The 20,454-nt window shown below is 39.7% G+C and overlaps 1 protein-coding gene across 1 annotated transcript; it reads left to right on the top strand.

Moving 5' to 3' along the window:
- Positions 1 to 149: 149 nt before the first annotated feature.
- INTS7 (integrator complex subunit 7) lies at positions 150 to 20,241 on the top strand. The gene is made up of 20 exons (XM_088531864.1): positions 150 to 274; positions 385 to 514; positions 1,280 to 1,426; positions 3,387 to 3,524; positions 3,860 to 3,906; positions 4,414 to 4,613; positions 5,183 to 5,305; positions 6,271 to 6,388; positions 7,427 to 7,561; positions 8,139 to 8,236; positions 8,761 to 9,000; positions 9,743 to 9,880; positions 10,763 to 10,969; positions 14,289 to 14,483; positions 15,084 to 15,187; positions 15,585 to 15,653; positions 16,755 to 16,887; positions 18,120 to 18,218; positions 19,068 to 19,253; positions 19,953 to 20,241. The coding sequence occupies exons 1-20, from the start codon at positions 184 to 186 to the stop codon at positions 20,235 to 20,237; spliced, it is 2,883 nt and encodes a 960-aa protein (XP_088387990.1). The 5' UTR covers positions 150 to 183; the 3' UTR covers positions 20,238 to 20,241.
- The last annotated feature ends 213 nt before the right edge of the window (positions 20,242 to 20,454 follow it).

Here is a 20,454-nt window from a genome sequence, read left to right as displayed (position 1 = left end):
ATTGGGCGGCGCCGAGGGGCAGGGCCGCGAGGCCCCTCCCTCCCCAGCACGCGCCGGCGGCCGCGGCCGTTGCTGCGCGCATGCGCAGTGCCGCCCTCCCCTCTGAGGGCGCTTGCGCACAAGCCGCGCGGCGGGAAAGGCGGGAGGGCAGTCGCGCGTGCGCGGTGGCGGCGGCGGGTGGCAATGGCGGCCAGCACTAAGTCCTTCCTGGCCGATGCGGGCTACGGGGAGCAGGAGCTGGATGCCAACTCCGCCCTCATGGAGCTGGACAAGGGTATGGCCGGGGGCGGGACGCCCGCCGCGGGACGCCCCGCGCGAGCGGCGGCCGCTGGGGCCGTGGGCGGCCAGCTGCCTCCGCAGTAACGGCTGTCGTTGTCGCTGCAGGCCTCAGGTCCGGCAAGCTCGGGGAGCAGTGCGAAGCCGTGGTGCGTTTCCCCCGGCTCTTCCAGAAATACCCCTTCCCCATTCTCATTAACTCGGCTTTCCTCAAGCTAGCTGATGTGTTCAGAGTTGGGTGAGTAGTGTCGGTCAGTTTGTGATGCTTTAAGCCTGTAGTAATGTCTTGTAGCCTGGAGTCCTGTTGTGTTGGTATCTGGGCAGCTTTGGTTTTCTTTCTCTTTACTTGATAGGAGCACAGTGATCCCTGGTCTCTACAGGACTAGGTGTCTTTAGTTAAAGCTTGTCTGTGCCATCCTTAGTGGTGTAAGTGGCTGTGAGTGATCAGAGACACTTTCTTCCTGCCGTTTATCCTGAATCAAGGATTCACCTTTTACTAAGTCATTTAAGTTCAGTGATGCAAATCCCTCCCTGTAGGCACAATCCAAAGTAATAAATAAGTGAACACCCCAAGCCTGCAAGTTGCCTTGGCATTTGCATCATAGTGAAGGCCAATGTGTAGTATTTCCAAGTGCGTGGTGCCTAAATGATGTGTGTGGCAGAATTAGAACTACTTTGTAATAACTTACAAAAAAAGTATCCATGTCAGTGCATTCTCATTGGTTTCAACAGATTAATTTTACTGGAAAATAATTGGGCCTAAATTGGGTGTTAAATGTACTGTAAAGCAGAAGTAATGTGTTAATATTCCCTTAACTATATATATACTTATACATAGCTAACTATACATAACTGTATCAGTCCACTAAAATATAGTTAGATGTTGCCTGGTTTTAATTAACTTAAATATCCTTAGTAATTTTGCTTGCTTGAAGTGCTCTGTGTGTTTGTGAAATTCTATTATAATATGGTCTGACAGAGATAAGGATGTGTTTTCTAACAGGAACAACTTCCTGAGGCTGTGTGTGCTCAAAGTTACTCAGCAGAGTGAGAAGCACTTAGAGAAGATCTTAAATGTGGATGAGTTTGTGAAAAGAATTTTCTCAGTAATTCATAGCAATGATCCAGTTGCTCGAGCCATTACACTCCGGTATGTATTTGTAAGAAAGACTTCATGTACGTCACGTTCATTTAGCTAATTATCCTAGTCTGGAATAATAAAAATCTGCAATTACCATGAATAAAATATAGGATGTGTTTTCCATGTTGGACTTGAATTTAAAAGCAGAGACAGTCATCTTAAAGTAAGTAAAAAAAAATTAAGGACCGGTGTTGATAAGAACAAGTTTATTTGAAAGTTATGGTGGTGAGAGATGGGGCAGACAATGCTGTAACATAACTATAACATACTAACTACGTGCAACACACATTTGCAAATGACGGAAGCGGACAGAAGTGCAAAGCAAAGTGTTTCCTTATACGTCAAAATAATTTTTGCTGACTTGTAAACAAAATTATTTATGTGTACCTTGTAACAGTTGCACCTGTTTTTCATTGTTCATTGCCATAGACGTTTCCTGTTTGTCAATCCCTGATCAATATATTTAAGGAAGTGCCCATACATTATCCCTCCCTTTGGCCCTCTTGGTTTCAAAGAGAGTTTAAAAGAGGATTTTTTTGTTTAGTGTCAGTGACCTGTCGCGTTGATGTCTGTCTTTGTAATATGGACCAGCATCATGATCTTAACTGCATCTTGCAAGCGCTTTCAACTGTCTGTTCAGAACTATTAATGATTTCAGTACTGGAAAGGTGGGGCACGCTAATAGGGTTTTGTTTTTATTAGCTTGTACATCCATTTCTTTTCTGTTTTGACATAATTATTTGAGATTATGCTTTCATGTCCTAATGCTTCAGAAATTTATGAGCCTAGTATATTTCTAGCTCTTCTTATAGTTTCCCTGCTGCATTATGAAATAAGATTACACTTGCTTAGTGTGCTTACCTTGACATACTGCCGAAAACCTCAGGAATACACTTGAATCGTTTATCAATTCACAAGATATGTCAAGTGAAAGACATATTAAAATAGTCATTGGTTCTGCAGTATGAAAATCTTGATCAGTTTTGTGCTCCTTGAGTGGTGTCAATAAGAAGGAACATGCCATAAGAAAAGTTGACTAAAACAAAACTTTGTGTAAGGACAGGAATTTTCTTGCTAGATAGCTGTGTCTAAACATATAAGTCTTGCTAAAATTGCCATCAGTCTAAAGCCTGTATTCATCCTGATTTTTGATTATACTTGACTTTCCATATTTGAAAGATAGTTCTGAGATATTCCTAATAAAAGTATAGATAATTCAATTTGCTCCTTTTTTTTAGTATTTACACCAAAGGGATTACACCACTACTACTAACAACTCTTTCTTGGATCAGCAAATTATATTAGAAACAGTTGGTGAAAGTTTGGTATTTGCTTACCTGATTTTGGAAATACTTTGGAAGCATTGCTCTTTTACTGTGGTTAACATTTCTGACTTTCCAGATGGTTGTCAGTTATATGCTTCTGCCCTCTCAATGGAAAGAGGGATAGAAAGGTTGGGAACAGCTCTCTAAGTCCTCTTTTATCCCGTAAGACTACCCAATTTATGATATTAAATCCCATAATATATGCTTCATGTATGTATGAAAATAGCCATTAATACATTCTAGCATTTAATCTGTCATGCTGATATCAGAGTTTGAACATAAAAGCGTCAACTTAAAAATACTCAGTATTCCCAGCACTATATTGCACTCTTAATTCTATAAGCATGCTTGGTGAAAACATTTTCTCACTGTGCCCATGCAAGGTGCAAAGGTATTATGTAAATGTATATTGTAAGTTAAAAGTAGTTTGATTAAACCACTAACAGAAGCCACCTGTCGATGTTTGTTAATGTTAATTACATGACTGTTATTTTCATTTGCTTGTCTCTGTAATAGACATGAATGAACATTTATCTGTATGTAAGCGAAGTCTTTTAGCTAGTCCTTTCACATCCCTGGTTTCTTTACTTCCCTTTCTTTATAGTCACTGCGCTTCCTGATTCTGCTGTGATTTATTTCTGTAGGATGCTGGGCAGCATGGCATCTATCATTCCAGAGAGGAAGAATGCACATCACAGTATCCGTCAGAGTTTGGATTCCCACGATAATGTGGAAGTTGAAGCTGCTATATTTGCTGCTGCTAACTTCTCTGCACAATCAAAGTAAGATTATTTTTTTTTCGTATTACAGAGAATGTAAACTCCATTGACAGTATCATTCAGAAAACTTAGTGTTTGCTCCCATAGTGTTAGCAATGTCATTTGTAGCAAAGCATTTAATTATGTATAGGAATAGTATTGTAGGAAATCTAAACCCAAATTTAACATTTTCCTGATGTACTACGGAAAAATTCACAAATACAGGAAGGGCAAGTGGAAGAACACACTTATTATTATACAGAAATTATGTATTAGGCAATTTTCCTTATTGTTGTTAAAAAGTGACATTGGGTCTGTTTGATGCTCATTGAATGTGTTACTTTGTCTTTTCTCTACAGGGATTTTGCTGCAGGAATATGTAATAAGATCAGTGAGATGATTCAAGGTATGCATGTATATTGAATGATAAAAGAAAAAGCTGTGTTTTCTTTGAAAATTCTTCATTTTTCATGTGTAAATATTACCAGAATGCCATTGCCCTTATCTTCAGACAATTCCAGTTTTGAAGTTAAATGAACTAATGAATAACCCAACGTCTGATTCTTCTGTGTGTCCTCTTTAAAATGTAAGTTTTCAAAATACCTGCTTGGGAAAGAGTCAAAGCCTGTCTATAGCATGGTGAGTGAGCTTCTGTAGGTTCTCGAGTGACTTTGCATGAGCTAGTGTAGATAGTACCTGCAGCGTAGTAAAGAGTCACCTTCCCAGGGACCTCTGAGAACTCTTAATGCTGCTGTGGTTATGCTGCTAGCCAACATTAAGGTTATTTAAAACTAGTTAAGGAGTCTGCACTGTGAACAGTGATAGCAGTGCAGACATATGATGCATTTCGGTATTTGTCAAAAGCCAACATAAAGGGCTAATGCTTTGGCTACGTCTCCCTTCCATGTTACAGGTTTAGCCACACCTGTGGACTTGAAATTGAAGTTGATCCCTATTCTGCAGCACATGCATCATGATGCTAGCTTGGCCTCCAGTTCCCGGCAGCTGCTTCAGCAGCTGGTAACATCATATCCTTCTACCAAGATGGTCATTGTTACTCTGCACACGTTTACCCTGCTTGCTGCTTCCTCTTTGGTTGACATTCCTAAACAGGTAATTCTTCTTAAATGTGCTTCTTCAACTTAAAGTACAAAGCAAGTTTAAGAAAGTGTATCCCAGCTGATGCTGAAAATAAATCCTGATGGATGTGGTAGACATCCATTATAAATGGTTTGTATTGTTTTTGGCAACTTCTGAGGCATCTGCAATATGCTGATAGCAGTGTTCTCTGCGAACCATGCAGACACCTAAGTTAGCTTCAAATGTCTGCATACTTCCTCATTGCATAGTGAGGATAGTACAAGTAGTTTACACAGCTTCTTGGGGGTATTTTATAGTATTTGTTAGGTGAGATTGCTGAAAAAGCTCTCAGGGTCTCCTAGGTACCAAGGGGATGCAGGGAAGAGTGAATGAACAAGGATGAGAGAAGAATAGTGGCAAACAACTGCTGAACTGTTTTCACTGCAGCTTGAGTAGAGACTTTGCCTCATAGCAAGCAGTCTGGCAGATCAAACATGGTAGCTTTAGCTGAGTATGCTCAAAATTCCTTCGTGAGTGCTTTCGAAAAGACTTCCTTCTACTAGCATTTCCTCCTCTTAAACAATGAATTTACTTTGTTATAGGTTCAACTTTTGTTGCAGTACTTGAAGAATGACCCAAGGAAGGCTGTGAAGAGACTTGCAATCCAAGACTTAAAGTTATTGGCCAATAAGACACCACATACATGGAGTAGAGAAAATATTCAGGTTTACACGTTTTTAAGCTAAATTTTATTGTAAAAATTTACAAAGAGCTGTAGAATTCTTTTCTAAAAGAAGAAAAAGAGTGGGGAGAAAGAAAAAGTAGGGGAAGTTTAAGGAGGGAACAGTGTGTCTTCAGATAGTTGTTTGTTACTGCAATGGACAGAGTCACTAGATATTACTTGAACACTTGAGAAATATCTGAGAATATTTGAGAAATATAGTGCAGTAGGCATCTTTACAGTACAGAAATAATTTTTCTAACAAGCTAAGATTTGAAGAGTTCATCAGAACTGAATGTTCTCGTTCATTTTAGGGTATTGAACGTGTGTTAAATGCTCTCTTGTAACACTGAGAGTGTTTGTAAGGGATTTGTAGAAGGGTGTACTGAAAAGGGCAAGTGTAATTTTGACTTTGTCTCAGAAAATTATTTTCTCATGACCAGTATTGTCCTTGTGACTCTATGAGACCACAGAAGATAGCGCAAAATACTCGATACACCATTAGTAGCCTGGGAAGCTCTCTCAAAAGCTGTAGCAACACTTAATCAATGAGACCTGATTTTATTTCCTGTTATTTTTAACCAATAAACAACCTATTGGGTGTTTGCTAGTGTACAAGACCCCTTGCCACGTTTCTTACAAGACATGTCTTCAGTCTACTAAAACTGGTGTTTGGAGTAATGATTTTTAACTTATTCAGTGTAAAATTTTCTGTGGTAAGAGATTGATTCTCAAAACTTGCCATAAGCAAATGCAACTAAACCTTTACAAACAGATAGCTTGTGGGGCTTCCTTCCCTCCATATATCCAATTCTGTGCCTAATTCTGGGTTCCCACAATACAAAAGGACATGGAGAGTCTCTTGTTCGGCTATGAAGATGATGAAGAGGTTGGTGCATCTCCCATATGGGAAGCAGCTAAGAGAGCTGGACCATTCTGTGATATCTCCTTCCTTCTTCTGACCTTTAGGCACTCTGTGAATCTGCTCTTCATACTCCTTATGACAGCTTGAAACTGGGCATGCTGTCCGTTCTTTCAACGCTGTCGGGAACCATTGCCATTAAGCAGTACTTCAGCAGTGCTCCAGGTAAGAAAGCTATAGGAATTTGTTGCCTCTGGCTTTTTTTTTTGTGATGTATTGGCTTACTGCTAGTACTCGGCTTAATTTAAATGCTTCATGACACATTTCTAAAGTATTTTTAAATTCAGGAACTCTAGTTGAGATTTGAATCATATTTATTGTGGCAGCTTGAAATGGTATTATGCATACCGAAGAACAGTCATCGACTTGGATTCTGTTCCTGATTTTGGGGGGAGTGGAGGAGGAAGGTAGTTTGCTAGTTGAAAGTTTTGTTTACCTCTGAGTTTTCAGCTTTTCTTTCTAAAATGAGGAAAATTAATGCCTCTCAAATCACGAATGTGTATTTCTCATTATGATGCTTTGAAACCATGGACGTGCGTGATTTTTTGAGTATGAATAAATGGAGCAATGTAGCATGGAGCGAGACATGGTGTGAGAGTGGGCTGCTGTGCTACCCTGGCACAGTGAAGCCAGGTGACAGTTCTGTGGGAATGACCTGCTTCAGTGACAGGTAAACCCTGTGGAGAAATAAAGTAGGCATTTTGAAGTCCTCCTTCTTATATTGTTAGAATGATGGTGATAAAAACCTTGTTTCTTTTTTCTTCCTGAAAGCAAGACTGCCTCAATGAGTAAGTGAATATGATGAGCCCAACTATATGGGCTGCAGAAATGAAGAAATTAAGAAAATTAGTGAATTCTCTTCAGTCATTCTGAGACATCTTAATAATTAATATGCTCACTAGCTTTTTGGAATTGGATATAATCTTTCTTAAGACCTCCAACTCCATCACGAAATACCAGCCTTTAGACCCGAAATTCTTTCTCATGTTTAACTTGTATGAGTTTTGCAGATCAGGAAATGACGGAGACCCTCTCTGTAAATATAGGAGATATGTAAGTGTGCAGGTGTGTGTTAAAGGGTAGGCTAAAGAAGAGGAAATTAAACCAAGTTAGTGTAGATTTTGTGCAGAATTGTGTTTGAAAAGGTTTTGTGCTAAAACTGACTTTGCTGTTTCCTGCGCCATTTCTGTTGTCCTTATTTAGGAGCAGCCACTACAACTGCAAGATCATTTGATTTGGTGAAACTAGCCCAGGAGTGCTGTTACCATAATAACCGGGGTATTGCAGCCCATGGAGTGAGAATTCTGACCAATATAACAGTTTCTTGCCAGGAAAAAGGTAACTGAAAGCAAAAACAGTGCACTGTGGTGGTTTAATCACGCCTCTGCGCTTACCACACATTAACTGGTCTTACACCCAAACTTCTCCTGTGCTAGCATGATCCTTCCATAGGCCGGGGGGCATGGGAACTGTAACCTACTAGAAAATGTTTTCTAGAATTTCATCAGTGTTTATGAAGATTCTATCATCCTCTAATTTAGGGAAAATGAGCATATTAGAACTCCTGCTCAATAAATGCTTGTCTCGCCTGTGCCATAGACTAATGCCTTCCCGCTGAGACCTTTTGGCACAAAAATCTGTTGAAGAGAGTGATGAATCATTTAGAAGTTTCAGTCCAAAGTTTTTTGCACACCCTAAAAATGTCACAGTTTGCATGATGGTAGGATAGTTATCTGAGATATGGAATGTCAGAATTAATTCTAACACAAATAAAGCTAGGAGTGCTAGGAAGTGTCTGTTACCAGTGCAACCCCAGGGCAAGCCTTACACTTACTACATCAGAAGTTGGAAGAGGAAACTTACTTTATCTGTGTTTTTTTTTTTTTTTTTTTTTTTTTTTCCCCCCCCCCATTAGATCTCCTGCCTTTGGAGCAAGATGCAGTTTTTGGATTGGAATCTCTCCTTATCCTTTGTAGTCAAGATGACAGTCCAGGAGCTCAAGCAACCTTGAAGGTGACAGTTATGCTCTCTTTTATTGACACAGCTTGAAGCTAAAGTAAGAGATCATATAGGAGAAGAAATACGCTGCACCAGCTTGTGTGTGGTGAAAGCATAATGCGCTGTGAGGAGAGAGCTCAAGATTATTCTGCTCTCTGTCAGTAATACAAGTTCAGAGTGGAAGAAGAACTGATCACCTCCTTTTTGGTGATTGGGCACAATATACTTGAATACAACACTTCTATGAGCTATTATGCTTTCGTTTTACTGCATAAGTTGTTAAACAGTCAGATAACATTACTGTTATGTGTAAAGGTGAATTGATAAGGAGAACAGTCTCTTGAGTTTTTGATGTGTTCTTGTGCTGTGAACTCAGGGACAGGGGCCTGTGTTCTTAGGGGATCTCATCATTGTACAGTACATGGTTCTGAAAATACTGTCTTCTGTGTAGTTCTGTAATCATATTTTCAGGTAGGTGTCTGTGGGTTTTTTTGTGTTAAGTAGACCCTGTGTTTATTGTAGACATGTGTGAATTACAGATCACGTTAACGTGCATGGTGAAGTTGGTCAAGTGCCGTCCCCACTTGAGCCAGTCTGTGGTTGAATCCCTGTTGACCCAGCTGCACAGTGCCCAGGATGCTGCCAGGATCCTCATGTGCCACTGCCTAGCAGCCATCGCCATGCAGCTGCCTGTGCTAGCAGATGGGATGCTAGGGGACCTCATGGAGCTCTACAAAGTCATTGGGCGCTCTGTGACCGATAAAAAACAGGAACTCTTGGTAAGATCTCCTTTTTCTGTTGAATTGTGCTAAAGGACAAAGTCTGTGGACACTGCAGTAGATGCTTTTTATTTAAAAAAAGGCAGTTAAGCTGTTTGTTGTGTGCAAAATATGTTAATCTATAGCCATATGTTAAGTATTGCTTTAACTTTGAATTATGTACGCTAGTGTTCAACGTTAAAATCACTCACGTGGCTCATATAGATGAAGTGTGCAATGTATTCTGTTGGATTTTCCAGCAGATGGCACTGTTCAGATGATCCTAACTACTCAAATTATTGGGATATTCTGCTGAAATAATCTTTCTAGAGAGACAAAATGGCAGTTAACTTTCTCAATTTATATATAGTTCCCCATGACTTTTAATATAGAGTAAGAGATAAAAATGCTCTTATGTCTATTTGAAAATGAATTTTAAGGAAGAAATTATAAGCTTGCTGTTAATGCAGTTTGGAGTGTTCAAAAATACTAGCTAAGAGCAACAATAAAGATTCTTTAATTTAAACTCTTGCTTTAATCTACAAGAAATACGTGAGTTACTGTAAGTATTTAAAAGATAGCACTAAAATTATTTTTTTCAGTTAAAATGTGCATTTAGCCTTCTATAAAGTTTTGAGCTCAAAACCAAGCAGATCATTTTTGCTAATTTAGGAAAGTGTTTTTTGGGGTTTTTTTTTTTTTTTTTTTTTTCCCCACCTTTCTGGAGTTACAACTTCCTTCTCACCCCTCTATTCTTTGCTAGGTCTCTCTTGCCACAGTGATATTTGTTTCCAGCCAGACAGCTTTATCTTCAGAAATCAAAACGGTGATCAAGCAGCAGCTGGAGAACGCCTCCAACGGGTGGACGGCGTACAGGATAGCCAGGCAGGCCTCCAGAATGGTAAGTGAAATCCCGGCTGCACAGTGGTTAGCCATGGTGAAAGGAAGCCTGGCGATTCCTTTGAACTGAAAGAAAAAGTAAGGAAAATGGAAGGACTCGGGACAGAGAAAAATAAATATGTCATTTTCTGTCTTAATTCTGTGGACTGGTGATTCAGATAAATGCCATTCAAGGCAGTTATCCCATTAGAATGGCTTTTCTAGCCATTTGTCTCTTCGAAGTATTTGAGAAGGAGGAGAGTAATGACACAATACTTCTTTTGGACATGTGCCTCGTCTGCTTTGAGTGGCTGCTCTTTGGGAGGTGATAGAGGCTCTTCTGCTATGAGTTTCTCTTTCTTCAATGTGAAGAAGGGAACTAGAAGGTTCTGTTTTTCTTTTCCTGTCAGTGAAGTTGTAGCTGGTGTTGGAGTTATGCAGGTATTATAGTACAAGATGCCAGGGTAATTTTAGCCAGAGAAAGTAACACATTGCAGAGCAGAGATCAGAGCATAGCACTATTTTGGTAGCTCTGACAGAGCTCATGCTTCTAAGCTCTGGGCTCATTGAATAGTTTCCAAGTCAATGTTACTACAAAAATGCTGGAAACACAGGACGTAGATGAAAGCAAAAACAAATGCAAACTTCTAGATTTGTTCCTGACCTTGTTGGGCTGTGTTGTGTAAATAAACTGCACACAGGCTGCTGTTTGTTTGGCATAAGCCTCTGTTCTTTTACTTATTTCTAGAATTGCTGCTATCAAATGTTTGGAATAAGTTTCTGTTTCTATGTTTGATGTGAAGCATAGTACTGAAGGTGATACTGTTCGCTTATTTGTGTGTGTTACTTAGAAACCTCCAACCTTCTTTCTTGTCCCCTTTCCCAAACCTTCATGTCATTACAGGGCAACCACGACATGGCCAGAGAACTGTATCAAAGCCTGCTGACTCAGGTGGCTTCCGAACACTTTTACTTCTGGCTGAACAGTTTGAAGGAGTTCTCTCATGCAGAGCAGTGTCTGACAGGTTTGCAAGAGGACAACTACAGTTCAGCACTTTCCTGCATTGCTGAGGCTTTAAAATCCTATCACAAGGGAATAGCATCACTGACGGTTAGCACAGATCTTCTGCTTTGGTGATTCTGTGTGCACATGTAGCAGAGGCATTTAGTTTCTGTTCTTAAATCTCCTAAAAATTTGGAAGTTTGTCTGGCATTTGGTGGACTTCCTGAAAGGATTGCAGGGGGAAAGTTGCTTGTAACCTACAGCATCTTCAGAAAGAACATCCTGTGGTGAAGATACTTAAGCACTTCTAGAACCCTTTTGTGTGATCTGGGAGAATTTTTCTAAACTGACTGCTGATTTTTTGAGATGTGGAAAAGGACTGAATTGTCCTCCTTCCTCCGACTGAACTGATACTGCCATGTATTTGGCAATAGGATCCTAAGGAATCCTCACCAATATAAGGTAACACTATACAGTAGAATGAGGGAGGACAAGTCAATCTCTCAAGTCAGCAGAATTCAGATTGCATATTCTTTAAGTAGATAGTTTCTCCTTTTCACAGCTGAAGTTGTAAAAGTAACTCGAGGTTGTGGTGAGGAGAGGAGGAGGAGAGGAGGGGAAGCAGTGGGAGGGCAAGGCATTGATGAATGAGAACCACAGGCCCATACAATGGAATTGCTTTTTAGCATGAGATGACCCAACTTTACAGAAAGCTTTCTTTCATATTTTGGTTTCCATAAGCAGACTTTTATGTGTGGAGTTTTGTATGTCTTTTGAATGAAGCTGCTTGCTGTTGGCCATTACCAGGACTGTCAGTGCCAAGACAGTTCAGATGTTGGTGTTTGTTAACAAACTGCTCTGAAGTCAGGAGGAAGGACATGAGCTTCGTGCCTGTGTCCTTTGAGAGAAAACTCCATAATTTTTGAAGTATTTGCTTTTTTTTGGCTGAGTGAATAATGCTTTTAATTCAACATTTCAAGATTTCTCTAACATTTGAAGGACCAGGGGAATGGGAAACCCATCTAATTAGATGTTCGTATTTAATACAAGCAGAAAAACAATTTGCTTAAATAGGTCATTCTGTGATTCAGTAATTTAATTAGCCTTTTCTTAGACCTTTTTTTTTTCTGTTGAAGTATTACTATTCTCATCTCCTATGCTGCCCTTGCATCTTGTGCATTGCATAGAGATTGCACTCAGAAAAGCACTTCTCTATGGACTGTTGTGGTCTAGAGAAGTAAGTACAGATTTTGGAGAAGACATAACTGGGTTTTACAGCAGACCACTGCTGACTTATTGCATCACTCTGAACAAATTATTAAGCATGTTTGTCTCATCTGTGAAAGGAGACAACACTGTGTACACAACTCAACATTTGAAAGCAGCAAAATGTCTTAAGGGCACGTGATGATGCTCAAGACTTGTGCCCTCCCTTCTTCCCCCTCCCTCTCAGCTGTCCTGTTGCTTCTGCTTCCATGCAGAGTGTGCCTCAGCACTGCAGGTGCTGCAGGGCCAGCCTGCTCTGCAGGCTGCTCGGCCATGGGCAACGCCTGCGTGGTTGCCCACCCTGCAGCTGGAAGCATTAGGGTGAAATATGCAGACAGCATCACACCTGCTCATGAAGTTACTCAGTTTCTTCTTGGTATTCATCCTTCTTGTGTTGCCGTATGCAAAATTTTCTTTCATGTGAGTTATGTCACTTGGAAGAAGTTAAGTGACTTTATAGAAGAGAGATTGGATTTGTGTGTGTGTGTGGCAGGGGATGTGTTGTAAAGTGCATCAGCCACAGTTTCCATCTGTCTTGCTGTAGGCTTCTTGCTGTAGTCACCAAAAGTTTAGAAATAGGGCTCGCTCATTTTTTTTTTTTGGCCCAGAACTTGCATCTCCTTGGAAGCTTTCTGCTTATTTTTTGCTACAGGTATTCTAGGGAAGATACGGAATTTGAAAAGAGCATTAAGCAGCGCGCACTCCAAATGTGCTGATAACAGTGGTGTTACTTGAAGAACTTAATTAAACTAAAGAACACTTTCTGTGGTTTTCACAGAAAGTACAGTAGCTCATTTCTTGTCCATGGCCCTATCCATAGAAGATAAGGTAAATTGTATTATTAATGAGGCAAATTTGTATTTCCATTTACAGGAATCCAGTCTAATTTGTGCTTCTAAAAATGTCTGGATTTTCTGTTATAAAGTACTGGTTCTTTATTCTCTGTAAAAGCATGTAGTCTTTGTAGAGCACTTACAGTACAGTGAGGTTCTTTCCATGGAGGGTTTTGAAACCACTCTTCCAGAATAAACTCTTGAGCAATTTCCATTTATTTTATTTCTATAAATGCCCTTAGAGAAAGCAAAGCAAAGTGATAAGAGGGGCTGAAATGCTCAAGTGATGAAATAGTCTCATTTCTTAGGTTGAAATCTAGCTTAGTAGTTTTAATTAAAATGCTCGTAGTTTCCTCACATTAGTCAATAGCAGGGTAGTTCTCAGATGTGAAGTTTTGAGATAAACTTGTTTGGTTTCTTGCCAGCAAAGAGCTTGCTCTCGGTGAGGGATCATAACTTCTTGTGCCCAGAAGTGGCCTTTCCTGGTGAGGAACGAGAATCGTGTGCATAAATATATCGTGCATCCATTTGTGAGTAAGAGAGGATCCTGGTAGTTGCCTTTTCTGGGAGGCAGGCAGGAAGGTTTTCAAAATGTGTCAGTGTAAGAAAAATGACTGATTTTGGCTTGACTTGTGTTTACCCCCTCCTGGGTGCCTTAAGCTGTCACAGATGCTTATACGAGTCACATAAGCTCTCAGGGAGCACAGTTATTTAGAAATAACAGTTCTGTGAAATAGCAGCGTGTCTTCCCTCTTGGTCTTCTGTTATTTAATATTCTCAGTTGTCACTGACCCCTGTCTCTGCCGTCATCAAACACGAGGTTCCTTGCCTTTCCTGTCTGTTTTGCAGTTCCAAGGAAATCAAGGTTTTCATTCCTTCCACTTGATGCAGGTTACTTTACTTCAACCAGTTCTTTCTCTTCTGGCTGATGCAGAGAATCACTTTCTCAGTCATTGTGTTTCTGTCTGTTCAGCATTTCAGTATCCTCTCTCTTCTGCCAAGGAATGTCTGGACCACTGTCATTTGAAGCCTGATGATTTGGTCTTGCAGAAAAGAGGAAATAGGCCCCCTAATTGTATTGTAGCCACTTGAGTGATGTTGGTTTTAAGGCTGATGTGCTTGAAATACAGTTTAGTAATTACATAAACTTCTGTGTTGTTCATTTCAAGTATGATTTTAAATGGAGCAAATCTGCTATTTTTTTTTTAAGCAACTTCTAGAATTGAAGTGTCTTGTTGTCTGATGAGACAATTCAGTGATGTTGCAAAATTATTTTACCATGTTTGCTTTTGACCTACATTGCAGACTTCCCTATTACTGTGTTTCAGGCTGCCAGTACACCGCTTAATCCTCTCAGCTTTCAGTGTGGGTTTGTGAAACTCAGGATTGACCTTCTGCAAGCTTTTTCTCAACTCATTTGTACCTGCAACAGCCTCAAAACAAGCCCACCACCAGCTATTGCCACAACAATTGCTATGACATCGGGAAATGATCTCCAAAGATGTGGGCGTATCTCTAACCAGGCACGTGTTGGTTGTTTTAGGGGTTTTTTTGTGCAGTTTTGTTATCTGGAGTACCTGTTGAGAAGCCAAATTCAGCTCTGAAAAGAAGTGGAAAGTGGCAGTAAAGTGTTTCGCTAAATAGTAGGCCTTGTTTTCTCCATTATGACTGTAAAAATACCTATCTGTGGCAGACCTGGTTTTGAGGTTTGTGCATGCCTCACTTGAGGTGTGTATGTGCATGTTTTTCCACATATTCATGCATGCACAGTTTCTAAGGATATGTATATAGAAACCAGCTTAGAACCAGTGAAATCTTTCCATCTTGCTGCGGAATGCCTCATGCACTGCGATTACATTAGTTTAAAGGAAGAAAATGCACTTAAAGATCATGCTGCAATATTTCTTTGGAAAGTGTTGACTAACTTCTGTGTCACCCTGGTGCATTTCATGTGTGCGAAGAAGTAGGAATTATAGATGTTCTGTCAGAGTATGTGGTCTTATCCCCTCTGTGTTGTAGTTTGTAGCATAGTTGAAGGGGGGAGGAAGTGCTTGTTTGTTTATATGTGTCTAGTAAATTGTCTAGTAACATTTAATGTGTGATTAGTAACGTTGTCTCTGTAGATGAAACTCTCCATGGAAGAATTCAGAAACTTGGCTACACGGTATGGGGATCTGTATCAGTCGTCTTTTGATGCAGACTCGGCGACTCTAAGGAATGTAGAATTGTATCCTTTTAAAAGCTCAGAATTTGGCCCCTTCTCTTTCCCTTCTTGTGCAGGCAGAATTTTCTGCCAATTTTCTGTGAAGGCAGACGCAAACTAATATTGAAGCAAATAATAGCATAAAATCAGGTACAAAGTGATGCTTAAAGTATATTTGGAAATAAGTATTGTTGGGCTATTATTTCAAATTGGTTTCTGAACAAGTTAGGTTTTGAAACTTCCAGTAGCATAAAGATTGAGATTTTTGTAGTTCTTGTCTCTACTTACTAAAGGAATAGTTATTGTAGGATTACCTCTTTAAAACTAGAGAACCAAAGAATATTGTTAGTAATGAAATATCATATCTCCTGTTTTAGGTACCAAGTTTATAAATCTTTTAAATCTTTAATGTTAATATCAGACAACAGCAGAGCTGTCTGTTGATTTCACATGCAATAGAAGCCCTAATCTTGGATCCAGAGTCTGCAAGGTGGGTTGATATTTTACTTTCAGCTTCTCTGCTTTTTATTCATTCCCTACTCCTTGGGGCTTCAAGCTGGGAATTCAGAAAATGTCCCAAGGGACCTTTGTGACTCTGCTCTGGGCAGGCTTGAGGAGCTGTCCTGAAGTTGGCAGGGTAGGGACTGCCTTTCAGGTTCTACTCTGTGTACTCATTGTGCTCCTGAAAGAGATGGAGTGGACTTGTCTTAAATACAGATTTTCATCAAAATAAAAAACAACTTTCTAATATCCTCTTTTTAAGAGATTAGATAATTTTATTTATTATTATTTATTACTATTTTAATTTGTGTCATTCGTGTTAGCTGTCATATCTGCTGTTTGGCACTCCTGTGCTTAGTTTCCTTCAGAGTCCTGAAAATGTCAGATTTATTTTAAATTTCTAATGTAAATCCACCCCCTTTGGTACAAATAACTTACGCTCCCAAACAGAAATCACTTGGAAGCAACTTTAAGATGAATCAGGTTTTGAAACTTGCAAGTTGAGATTAAATGGAAGATAAAGTGGCTAAACATCTTTTTAAAAGTGCAGTTCTATAATGTGAATAAAAAGGGGACAACCCAGGAGAGTTTGCCCTGCTCATGAATCAAGCTTCATGTAGCAGGTGTTTTAATCACAGCTGTAAAAAGTGTGAAGCTGTGGATCTTCCAAAAGTTAGGGGTCTAGCAGGTAGAATTTTTTCAAAGTATTTGATTGTGAGCCAAATTTTATACCTACTGCTATTCCATACGTCACCAAGTTGTGAAGCTTTCTAAAGCTTAAAAACTGCAGACAAATACAAATTTGAGCATGCTTACTTGCCCTATCTCAGTTAGACCTTTAATTGCTTTGAGTACAAGAGAGCAGCATGGAAAGTGATGAATAAACTATAGTAAAGAAGGGTTTAAATGTAAAGAGCAAGACTTAAAGTGGGAAAATAGAGAAACTGAGTAGATGGTTTAAAAATAGAGTTCTCTCTTAGTGAATCTAAAGTTGTAAAAGAGGATGGTGGTGTTGGGCATGTTGGAGTAAACAGCTGTATTGGGGTTGGAGGGAATTTACCGGGCACAACAAGTGTATTTCATTTTCCAGCTTCCAAGAATATAGTTCGAATGGGACAGCACATGTTGAGAGTGAATATGAAAGAAGGATGATGTCTGTATTTAACCACGTATTGGAAGAAGTGGAATCCCTCAACAGGAAATACGCTCCTGTTTCTTACTTGGCAAGTAACAGCTTTTAGATATGTAGGTGAAGGTTCCAGACACCACCTACCACCTCCATATATCCATTGTGGTCAAGAAACCAAAGGCCACATTACCACATTGTAGTTAGTTAACATAAACCATTAATAGCACAAGTGGTCTCTAAGGAGACTTTAATACTTAAAAAAAAAAAAAAAATCTGTAACCTTACTGTTCAGGTGAAAAGTAAAAGTAATACTTCTAAATCCTAGCACTAAGAATATAGCAGATGCTGATAAAAGTCAAGATGCTTGAAGGTAATAACCAAGTCTGAGTCAGGTCTCCACCTTGGCACTGAGTATCAGTGAAGAATATTCTGTTAGTCTGTGCTGTTGTTACGAGGGAACTCTAGCCCTGCAGAGTCCCACACTAGCCTCGCTTCAGTTTCTGAGCTGTGGACAGTTAGTGCAGTGTTCTGTGAGTATAGGATTTCTTATCACTGCAGGTCATCAGACAACACAATGTAAAGTGTACTGAATGCAAACAGGAGCTGATAACAGGCTGCTTTTACAGAGCTAGTAGGTCTTCTTTTACTTGCAGTGAGCATCGTAAAGCTGAAGACCGTGCTGATGGAAATGGGGTAGTCCATATGTCATGGATAGCATCTACTTGCCCTGTTTCCCAGTTGATCAGTCCTTACCAATTCCAAGCTCTGCAGTAAAATGAGTTATGTGCAATGTAAGGTAAATCCTGTAAACTTAGCATCACAGGTTCCATGCCCCACTGAAGCTCCTTGACTGCAGTAGTGTTGACCCTTCTCATCTGAGCAAAGGGGATATGCTGAAGCAGAGGAAGGAAGAATAGACAAAAGGCTTTAATTTAAACCATTGTAACGTGGTAGATGCCAATCTTGCTGTTTTATTTGTTTATTTACCCAACTTTGAGGGTTGTTTTTTTGTTGTTTTTTTGAGGGGGTGGATGTTCTCTGTGATTTGGGGAGGAGGAAGATGGGGAAATAGGACGTACAACTCATAAAAACATACTAAATTAAAGCTGGAATGATTTAGGCTTTTCTTTTCAGAAGGCTGCTTATTTGCAGAGCAGAATACTTTTAAAGGGTAGAAAATAAAGAGGTTTCATGTAGTCTATCACATCCCAGTGACTTTTACCTTAGGGACTGCATTTTCAGTCTTTCAGTGGAAGTTACTGTAGTTATAGTATTTTAAGACGATTTGCTTTCTTTGTGCTATAAAAGATTTCCCATTTATTACAGCATACAGCTTGTCTGTGCAGTGCTGTCATTGCCTTGTTGAAGGTACCCCTTTCATTTCAAAGGTACTTTTTCCAAAAACTGCAGTCTACAAGCATTAAGGTAAGTACTGCTCAAATAGGATTTAAAATTTCCATTTATAGAGTCTTTTCTGTATGATATAACAGTTGATACAGCCTTACTAAAGGCACAAAGATTCAGCCACCTTAGTGAAGGAGCTTAAACGCAAATAGCACTTGTGTTTGCTTGTTGGGATCAGCAAGAGTAATAAGTACACAAGATTATGAGGAACTATTAGTCTGTGACTTGGACAAGCAAATAGGGATTCAGTTTGACTGCAGAGCCTTAAAGGTAAAAAGCTACTGGCTTTGGAACTTTCCTTGATTCTGAGCTTGCAAAGCTAGGTAGTGTTCCAGTTGGGGGAAAGCTACTCTGCTCAGCTTGCTTTGTTCCTTTTCCTTTAAAAAATAACATTAATTACCTTGGGAGAGAATTGTAGTGTTTGTCAGTTGACAGGGTAAGAATGGCTATATGTGACCTTCAGTGAGAGCTGGGGAAGAAGAGAGAACTTTTCCTTGAACTCAGGTGCTCTTTTTTTCCAGGAAAAGGGAAAGTCTTAGGATTTTAAATGTTTATACTTAGGTGTGTTTTACTTGTTTCAGCTCAATCTGTTTGGAGCGTACATGTGCATATTTTGTAGCAGATTGTTCCTTCCCTGTAAAAGCGTTTTAAGTAATGAAACAGATATAAATATTGTGTCTGGTAGTTCTCATGTGCTTATTAATTGTCACAGTGATGATACTCAGCTTTAAGTTTTGTGTTCAGTCCACCTGCTAGCTCTTTTACCACCTCCCTCCATGAAGTTTAAGAACTGCTTCTTTTCATGTGTGAATTGCCTTGGCTTTTCAGAAGATCTAAGATTACATTTCTGTCTGTTTTTCTGTATTACAGCTTGCTCTATCCCCATCTCCGAGGAACCCTGCAGAGCCTATTGCGGTGCAGAACAATCAGCAACTGGCCTTGAAGGTGGAAGGAGTAGTTCAGCACGGCTCGAAGCCCGGCCTCTTCCGTAAAATCCAGTCCGTCTGCCTAAACGTATCTTCGGTGCTGCAGAGCAAATCGGGACAAGACTACAAGGTATGGGGAGTACAGAACCAGACAGTGTCCTCAGCTTGCTTTCTGTCTTCTCCTGTTCTTTTGTCTACCCTTGCAACAACTTTTATTCCAAAAGGAGATTTTTGTGATAAGTCACTAGGAATCTGTTTGAGATTAGGAAAATTAGACTTGGTGCATAGCAAACGAACTCCCAGGAGAAAAGGTGGGAGCCCAAATTTCTACCCCAAATTTCTTAATCCTTGAGTTGAGGAGACAGGCTTTCCAAATTAAATAACACCTGAGGAGATGCATAGTGAATTTGAATGAGCAACATTATCAAAGTGTTATCAAACATGGAGTGTTTGAAGTTCAGGTTCTGCTAACATGGTAACTAGTGAAAGGCTTTGTTCTGGTTTTTGTGTTTCTTTTGTTTACCTCAGTTGCTTCTAAGGGGATAACATGATTAGGAAGTGTCTAATGTTAGTCTGACATTACTGAATGGAGAGGAAAAAAAAAAAGGGACCTTAGAACAAAATGGACTTGGTGTGAGCAATTTGCTTCTTTTGGTAGATGCACAAATCACAGTCACTGTGAAAAATATGTCAAGACTGGCTCAAATATACATGTGCATTGGTTAAGGAAGACTGAGGGTAGCAATCTTGCTCTGCTTCCATTGGAGAGCAGATAACTCCTTTTCATGGGTTATATGAAATGACATTTTAACCCTCTGTATGTTCTCAGATTCCTATTGACAACATGACCAATGAAATGGAACAGAGTGTGGAACCACACAACGACTACTTCAGCACTCAGTTTCTGTTAAACTTTATGATACTTGGCACCCATAACATTACAGTAGAGTCCTCTGTAATAGATTCAAATGGTATTGTTTGGAAGACTGGGCCTAAAACAACAATTTTTGTTAAATCTCTTGAGGATCCCTACTCCCAGCAAGTTCGTCTCCAGCAACAAGGACAGCCACCATCCCAGCAGCAACAGCAAAGAACAGCATACTCTCGGTTTTAACTCCTATGAGTGACTCTTATCCTGCAAGAGTGAGTGGGATCATAGCTTTTCTTGGATGCAGTTTTTCCTCACTCAACAATTATACTTTTAATGTTTTGAAAAAAGTGGCATCTGTGACTTTCTAAATGGTTTAAGCTAAGGTAAATTTGGGCTTGAATCAGCAGAAGCAAGTTAGAACCTCTATTGAATCTGTTCACATCTGTTTACAAACCAGTTG

The sequence above is a fragment of the Tinamus guttatus genome, unplaced genomic scaffold (genome assembly GCF_059628265.1).
Source record: "Tinamus guttatus ecotype Peru unplaced genomic scaffold, ASM5962826v1 Tinamus_guttatus_pri_ptg000033l, whole genome shotgun sequence".
Taxonomy (NCBI): domain Eukaryota; kingdom Metazoa; phylum Chordata; class Aves; order Tinamiformes; family Tinamidae; genus Tinamus; species Tinamus guttatus.
This window is presented reverse-complemented; position numbering and strand designations above follow the sequence as displayed.